At 41.6% G+C, this 8,919-nt stretch overlaps 2 protein-coding genes across 2 annotated transcripts; both read right to left on the bottom strand.

Annotated features, from left to right (window-relative positions):
- Window positions 1-106: 106 nt before the first annotated feature.
- On the bottom strand, window positions 107-1,858 carry TM35_000181520 (uncharacterized protein; the record flags this gene model as incomplete). Its single annotated transcript, XM_029026465.1, has 1 exon — window positions 107-1,858. One exon carries the CDS (start codon window positions 1,856-1,858, stop codon window positions 107-109), a length of 1,752 nt encoding a protein of 583 aa, XP_028882161.1.
- Window positions 1,859-2,354: 496 nt separating this feature from the next.
- Window positions 2,355-8,918, bottom strand: TM35_000181510 (uncharacterized protein; the record flags this gene model as incomplete). Its single annotated transcript, XM_029026464.1, has 1 exon — window positions 2,355-8,918. A coding segment is annotated over one exon (6,564 nt), but the record flags the coding sequence as incomplete, so codon positions are not given.
- Between the last annotated feature and the right edge of the window lies 1 nt (window position 8,919).

Raw genomic sequence — 8,919 nt, 5'->3', positions numbered from 1 at the left:
AATAATAATAATAATAATAATAATAACAAGAAAGAAAAAGGGGCTCAGTTACTCTCTTCTTTCCTCAATTCCCCCATACTTCTTTTTTTCTTCTCTCCATTGTTCATTATTCCACTTCGCAGAGTACACCAATACGAAGAACACGAACGAACAAGACTGTCAACAGTGTTGCCTCTCGCATTAACCAAAGTGCCGAGGTCCCCTTCTCCACAGCGGCCTGCAGAGATGTGTGGGAACTCATTTCAATCTTTTCACGATTTCTCTTCTCCACATGAACATCTAATGAGATCATCTGTTGCGATTGCACATCTACCTCCATAATGGCCAGAGAGAATATTCTCATCATCTCTTTAGCCCATATTTCAAGTTCACTATCTTTTTCTTTTTCCTTTTCTTTTTCCATCTCTTGTAGAGAGAGATGTGATTGAATCCATTTTTGATAATATTCAGCTGTTAGAAATAAGATGGGTCCAAAACAGGAATCCAAAAACTCTGTTATTCCTCTTTCCACTGTATCTATAGAGCGTAGTGATGATGGTATTAATAACATCTTAAGATGTCCTTCCCCACACCATTGCTGGGCTCGTTGTGCGGCATTCCAAAGTGCCTGATGTAAACATGAGGTTCCTTCTTTAGAATAGGATTCCAGAGAACGGGAAATAGCATTAACATTACCACTAATAGTAATACTATTACTATTGGTTTTATTAGTATTAGTATTATTAGTTGTAGAGATATCATATTTAGAAATGTTTAATGGGGTAAACACTTCTGGAGGAATAGCATGTGTTAAAGATGATCGAAATACAATCTCTGAATTTCGCCAAGTTTCTTCTAAACTGATATCTAAAGAAGTGGATACTATTGATTTACTATTAAGAAGAAGAGTCTTATCATTCACAACAAAGTTAAGGGCTACTTCCATGATTCTTTTAACAAAATCTCGAATAACGTTTTGTGCCCATTCAGATAATGGAGGTCTCGCTCTTTTATCTAGATCTTTATAAAGAAGATGCAAAAGTGTATCTCGTTTTTTAAACCAATTCTTTAATTTCTTCTCGTTTTTCTCGTTTTCGTTGTTGTTGTTGTTGTTAGTGGAAACATCTTTTAATAAAGTTGTTTCTTGTGATGCCTGTAAAGATTCTTTATCAATACTGGTGTTGTTACTTTTGTTGTCATTAAAAGACTTTGGGGGTTCATGCGATATCTGTACAGGAGTTGAAGAAGTAGGCATTACAGAGGGTTTATGATGATCCATACTCTCCAACTCAATCTTCACTGCCCCAAATTTAGATCGAGACGCCTTTGTTTTTTTCCCTATATTCTTTCGAACTCCAGTTGTTAACATCACTGCCTCAGGAACACTCATAGTAGTAGTAGTAGTAGTAGTAGTAGTAATAGTGTTAGTAGTATTATCACTAGTAGTAGTAATAGGAGGAGGAGGAAGAGGAGGTGTATCAAGATCAACCATCAAAGGTGAAGGATGAGAAGATGATACAGAAAATTTTCCACCATTTGCCATCAACGGACCTTTTTGAGAGAGTGAATAGGAATTATTACCACTACCACTACTACTACTACCACTATTATTATTATTATTACTACTACTACTCATAGTATTATATTTATCATTGCTTTTCCTGTCATTGAAAGTTCCAATATTTCTACAATGTGAGATTGAGGAGAAAGAGGGAGCTACTACCACTTCCTCTTCTTCTTTATTCCTCTTTTCTCTCACAAGTCCATTAGAGGTTTCGTGATCTTTTCCATCTCCTGGTGAAACTAGTGAGTCCACATAAGCCTTGCCGAACTGCCGCGCCTCTGACATGATAGTAGACATGTAGTTTGAGAGATTCATAGTTACTACAAGACTATTATTATTAATACTAATACTACTAATAACAACAAGAAACCCACCCTCACCTACCTTTTCCTCATCATATTGTGTGTATATATATATATATATATAAAAAAAGAGTAGAAGAGAGAGAGAAAAAAAAAATATCTGTAATACCCAGAAGATAAAGTAGCACAATAATAGCAATAATATTATGATATTAATTAATGAGAGTCCAATAGCAAAGAATTTCTTTTTTTTTTTTATTTATTTGTTGTCTTTCCCGGTACTTGAAATATACCCCACCCTCCCTATATATAAAAAAATTATCATTACCATTTCCATTTTTTCTTCTCAGAAAGATAAGAATGGTAAAAATAAAAAAATAAACACACAGAGAGGTGTTTCTTTTTCACTCCCCCCACCCCCTCCCCCCTTTTTTTTTTTTTTTTTTTACTTTTCCTCATTCATCAATCCCGTCTAGATTTCCCTTATTATTATTATTTTTTTTTCCTTTTCATTGTTTCTCATTTTTATAATTTCCTTCTTGTCCTTGTTCTTCTTCTCGTTTGATTACCTTTTCCTCACTGTTCCCATTTCCTGATTCCTTCTGCTCCTCAGAGGATCCCCGCGAGCCAACCCACGCCTCTCTGTGTACAGGCACATCACTACTGCCCACGATCTGTGGAAGCGGCGGCAGTGCATGCGGTAAGTGTCGGGGCGACAACATCATCTTTTCTTCTTTTCTCCCCTCACGTTTGGATGAAGTGGCTGGGCGTTGGGGGAGAAGAGGGCGAATGGGTTCATTTACAGGGTTCGGGGCATGTGTGTGCCGACGGAGATGGGAGGGAATTTCAGGCAATGGTGTGGATTTATTCCACGCACCAGCACCGAACCCAACGGAACGGGGTGCTGCATCTACGCTTTGACCTCTCTTGTTAGTACCATTATTAGTATTAGTATTATTAGTACCATTATTATTAGTATTAGTATTATTCTTATTATTATTTTGACCCTCCGTGTTTGATCCAATAATATGTTTGGAAGCTTGAGCAGGACGTGTATTTGTGAGTTGGGTATTTACGGACCATGGTGTTTCCTCAGGAAAACGGCTGTCTTGCTTCTTTACCTCACTTAATGCGAGAGATTTATAGAATTTGGAAAGATCACTGAAATCCACCACTCGTGGAAGTCGATCCACTGGTGTGTTTGGAAATGTTAATTGTTCTACTTCACGTCGAGTCATTGAAAGGGATTCACATAATGTTAACATGACAAAGTCTACAAAGTCATTTCGATTTAATACACCAAAGTTTCCTACATCCACAGCATCAAAGAAGTAACGGAAAGTTTCAATATCTTCTATACTTAAAGGAATATCCGCTGTTTGTTCCTTCTTCATTCGAACCATAAGACGTTTAAGAAGACGAATAGAATCACTCTTACATTGGGTTACAAATTGAATATAGTGTTGTTCATCTCTAAAGTTAGGGAGTTTATCAGCACCATCACTATATTTTGCTGAAAACCTTCGAGGTCTCTCTGCAGCATCATCATCATAAGGAGAAGAAGCACCACTAGGACCAGGACCAGTAGGAGAAGCCGCATTACAAGCAGCTCGTACACGTCTTACAAAAGATACTTGTTTAGATCTACTACGATTACGTAATTGTGCTCTTTCTTTAGCCATATAATTTACAATATCACACATTTCCTTTTTAATCTTTTCATCATCGTGATTTAATGCATATACTGCTAAACATCGTTTGAATTCATCATCTTGAATAAAACCAATTTCGCTAAGAGGGACACCATGCGGAAGTGGAGGAAGAAAAGGGTATTCATTAAATATTTCTTCATTCTCCTTTTCTTTCTTTTTTGCCCATTCACGTAAAAAGGGTTCAACCTCTTTTCCACGTCCTCTATTTCGGGCATCTAAAAGATTATGTAATTCTTCATTCTGCCCTAATTCCTCATCAGAGATATGTGCCCATGGTTGTGGTACACAAAGTGGGTTATTTACATCAAACATAGGTTTATCACTCTCATTATAACTCTTGTTATTATTATTATTATTATTGTTCGTAGTGTCTACCTTTGATGATGAGGATGCTGTTGCTGCTGCACGTTTAGCAAGTTCTTGTCGACGTGCTTGACGTAAACCTCTTCCACGAAGTGAAGCTCCTGGTAAAATGGCTTCTCTTGATAAATCAATAATACGTTGAATAATGGCATCTTCTATTTCCTTCATATATGCAGTAGCAATGGGAACTCGGCGCATTGTATATATCTGCGACAAATCTTCATGTTTAAATATCAATGCCATCGCCGCTGGATCACTTTCTATTTCTTCCTCTGTTGTATTTCGTGACATATGAGGTCGGGCTTTACTTAAAATTTGAGATATAAATCGTCGTTCCCGCTCTAATTCTCTCTCTTCACGACGATCAAGAGGAATAATAGATGAAGTACTAAAAGAACAACGGCGTCTATTTACGATTGTAGTAGGTTTGGTATCCACATCATCTTGAATACAAGAAACTTCATTATCCTCCACCTGAGATATTAATTCATGTGGTCGTGAAAATCCACGTAAACGACGAGAAGAACGTAATTTATCAGGACTACTATCACCTGGTGATGATAATGAATTAACTCGTCTAGCATTGGAAAGTTCAGACTCCATTGTATCATGTATTTCACCTGCTCCAAGATCCTCTAACTGTGATATCGTCAAAGTTCCCCTCCTCTCATTTGACTTCACACGTCGTTTCTTTCCACTTGGACGTTTTGCTGGACGTTGTCGTGTTGCACCCATTGCCAAACTTTCTTCTGCAGTAGTGGATGGCATTGTCCCTGTTGTTGTTGTTGTTGTTGTTGTTGTTTTTTTTTCAACTGGAGTAAGAACCGATGGTGGTACTGGTACTAATGGGTGGGGCAAGGCTGATATACTCAAGTCATGATGTCGTGCATCATTCATCATATTACGTGCAAACACAGCACTCATAGGTGATTTCGTTTGATCATCCTTTGGCTGCTCTTGCACAGGTTCAAAGGATATTTCAGGTTCTTCTGTTAAGGCAGTTAGATTTTCTTTTTCTCGTGCTGTTCCCATACGTCTAGTTTTTGTTTTTATTTCTGGAGCTTTTTGTACACCTCTCTCTTGTCGCCGTTTCGGTGGAGATTCAGCTTCTTCATCCTTTACATACATACCTTCAAGATCAGGAACAGCTGACATAGTAAGTGAGGTATTCGCACTTTTACGATGCTTCCTTTGGGTTCGACTAGATCCAGATAAACGTCTTAACATTTTTTCTTGTTGTTGTTGTTTTTGCAATTCTGTCCTTCCTCGAGAATCTTTACTATGATGATCAAGACTTTCCGTACCCCGTTCTACTACTTCCCCAGCCTGTATATAAGGAATTTCACTCATATTACACTGAGAAATACTACTACCTTTACCGTGTCGTACCTTTGATTTCTTCTTTGGCAATAAACTCTTCCTCTTTTCATCCTTATTAGATGATACACCTGGACGTAAAGGAGATACATCATCCAATAATCCTAAAGGTGACGCAGGTAAAACAGAAGTTCCATCACCGGATTGCAAACAACTAGAATCTACTTGTGTTATAGGGAGAAGTGAAGTACCACTTTCACCACCTATCTGTGATATTGTACCATCCTCTGCGATTTGATAGGCAATAAGATCTGGAATAGCATCCACTGATAATCCAGCAGAAGGTCGATGAGCACGCAAACGACGAAGTAACAAAGTACGCCTCATTTTATTGGGGGATTCTGGTGTGTTCTCGTCTAATTCAACATTTCCAGGGTAATCACACCGGGATGTGCCTTCACTAAAGATTCGACTGGTACGATTGCTATTCATCGAAGATCCAAGATCAACATTCTTTTCCTTGATCTCCATGTAAACATTGTCTGGAACCTCTCTAAAAGAAAGATTAGAATAGCTATTAGAAGAAGTTCGTTTCTTTTTCCTTTGAAACGCAGGCAAACGTCGCCGTTCACGTCCTACCTCTTCCTCTGCAATATCAATAAACGTCACAACACGACGCCTGGAGCGCTGTGATAATAAAGAATGACGCCACCGTGCGATCAACTCATCTTTACTCAAATCTTCTAAACGCTTATTCTTGGATGTTTGGCAGGCTTCAGCAGCTATCACAACACAACGATCATCGTCCAGTAATTCAATACTACGTTTCCTTTCATCTTTTTCAACCGACTCAATCGGTTTCACATTTAGAAATTTATTCAACAATGCTTGCCGATCTGTCTCAAGAATTTGAAAATTTTCATCAAAACTTACAGCATGATTTATATCTCTAATACACATGGGATACGATAAACGTAATGAATCGACTTCTACCGCGATACTTCGCTCAACTTCGGCGAGTGCTACACCTTGTCGATTTACCTGACTCTTAAGATTAATTCCAGATGCATTACTCTGCAGTATTTCTTCCACAATCTCATTCGAGTTCCAATACAAGCAACCCAACAAGGTACCAATAGCATTACCCGACAAACCACGTTGCTGAAAAGAATTACAAACTTTCTCACACCTCATTAGTTCATTCGAAGCAATATCATGCACTCGCTCCTGAAGAAGATCATCATATATACGAACAATCTCCCAATCTATTGTCTCACCAGATAATGCGACTACCCTTTTCCTGTAGTACTCCCTAAATTTAGCATCACCCATGAAAGATAGAAAGCGCAACGGCACTGTCCTCACCTCGTTCGTTTCCAAATAAGGATTACGGGCACGAACAGCCTCGTCCTCATCGGCGCGCAGCGCGTCCACCGCTTTCTTCATGGCAGCCACGCGGGATGCGCGGTCGCGCAGTTGGGACTCCACTTCTGCCAGCGCCTCACGGTTTCTGTGCGGCTCCGACGCCATCGCCTCGCGCTTCTCCACCAGTTCCTGGAACACTGTGTCATCCGCAAGGTGCAGATCGCTCAGCAACACGCCGTCCACACGCTTCGAGAGGAACGGGTACTTGTGGCACTCCTCCTCTGTCGCGTGCAGTTTCATGGCTGCAAGCTCCAGCGCACGCGCGCACACCGCATTCTCCATAGCAGCTATCCTCTCCGCGTTCTTTACCGGATCGGTCCGCAGGTCCTCCAGCTCGTTCGCCAGTGTGCAGAACGTGGGGTCTTCATGCACACCCACCTCCACAAGCGCAACACCTGGCGCCGGCTCCTCCGGAATGAACGGGTACTTCTCGTGCAGGTTCTCCGCCTCCACAAGCCCTCGATGGCGCGCCTCCGCCACATCCTCGGCTATCTTGCCAGCAAGATCATGCATCGCCTTCTCCAGCCGTTTCGCCTCCGCACCACCGGCACGTTCAGGTTCGCTGCACACTGCCGCGTGCCTCGCCAGCAACGCCGTGAACTCGGGATAGCTCTCCAGGTGCAGTTCACGCAGTGGGACATCAACGGGAAGATGGTCCAGGTACGGCCATTTTCTGTGCAACTCCGCTTCTTCCTCAACCGCCTTAGATATGAGTAGATTACAGTGTTCACGTATTTCCTCTTCCTTTAGTTTTACTAAACGCATTGTTTTTCTCAACGGTCCTATTAAGTCTTCGCGTTCTGCTGCAAGTTTCATAAACACCGGATCTTCTTCAAGTCCAAGTTGTGTTATGGGAACACCATTTATTGTTGCTGAGAGAAAAGGATACCGTTCAAGTAACTCTTTCGGTGGTTCCTGTAGTTTCTGTCTTTCCTTAATGAGCTGCATAAATAAAGCGTCTTGCTCAATATTAAGATGAAGCTGTGAAATAGTTTCCAAGGAAGTGCGAATGAACGGATATTTATGGTGTAGGGAATCGCTAACACGTCTTTCAGCACGCTGCGCTTGGGCTGCATCCGAAACTAGTTGTTTTAAACGAATCTTTATCATCTCATTAATGCACCGAACGGCGGGTACACTCTTCTCCAATTCCTTTTGTTTTTTACAGTTCTGTAAGTACAGGTAATACGAGTTTTCTGCAGTGAGAGTATTGACCCCCTTTGCAGATATACATAGTTCTTCATCCGCGGTAGATACGTCCTCATCGTCAAGAACACCAAAAAGCAACATTGCAGGCACACGTCTGCGATTCAACCTAGAACGCCATAGGCGGTGCTTGTACTGCGTAACATCTTTTTCCTGTGATAACTGCTCGACGTACGGCCCTGTCTTCCTAGACATTCGCGCCCTTCGTAACTCTCGCTCCGCTCTACAGTATTTTTCTAGTGCCGTAAGAACACATCGTTCATCACTTACCAGTGCAACAGAACGGGCAAATTGTTCTTTCTCTATTGTGGACACTGTGTCGACGTTTACACAATCAATAGACAGGGCTTCCTCTCTAGCTTGCTGAAGAACAAGAAACAAATCATCACTTCGAACAGCAGGATTAATATCCCGAGAACACATAGGAAACTCAGCCCGTAATTCACTCAACTCTTCAGCAAATTGCCGTTCCGCAGAGAGAAAACATTCCATAAGACAATTAACCCTGGCTTGAATATCTGCTCGAACAGCAGTTACATCTTTCAGACAGTCTTCACCATCTGCTTGCAAAAGTTGTTCCGCTCTCTCCGCAAGCAACGCCACTCTATCGTCCTCGGTAACATTAAGTTCGTACAAAAAGCTTCCACTCATAGGTTGCAGATATCCTGCAACTCCAAATTCCTTACGGAGTTCATCTTCATCAGAACAAACCTTTCGAGCCAAATTAAGGCAATTTTCCCTCAACTGAAGGTCAACCTCCTCTACTGATGTCCTACCTTCAGAGGTCAACAAACGCTGACGACGTCGTCTCAACAACTTTGCACGATGATCGTCTTCCAACCCAAGGAGTCGAAGAGGCATCGACCTCACTTCGTTCGTTTCCAAATAAGGATTACGGGCACGAACAGCCTCATTCTCATCGGCGCGCAGCGCGTCCACCGCTTTCTTCATGGCAGCCACGCGGGATGCGCGGTCGCGCAGTTGGGACTCCACTTCTGCCAGCGCCTCACGGTTTCTGTGCGGCTCCGACGCCATCGCCTCGCGCTTCTCC

The sequence above is a fragment of the Trypanosoma theileri genome (genome assembly GCF_002087225.1).
Source record: "Trypanosoma theileri isolate Edinburgh chromosome Unknown TM35_Tth_18_V1, whole genome shotgun sequence".
Taxonomy (NCBI): domain Eukaryota; phylum Euglenozoa; class Kinetoplastea; order Trypanosomatida; family Trypanosomatidae; genus Trypanosoma; species Trypanosoma theileri.
This window is presented reverse-complemented; position numbering and strand designations above follow the sequence as displayed.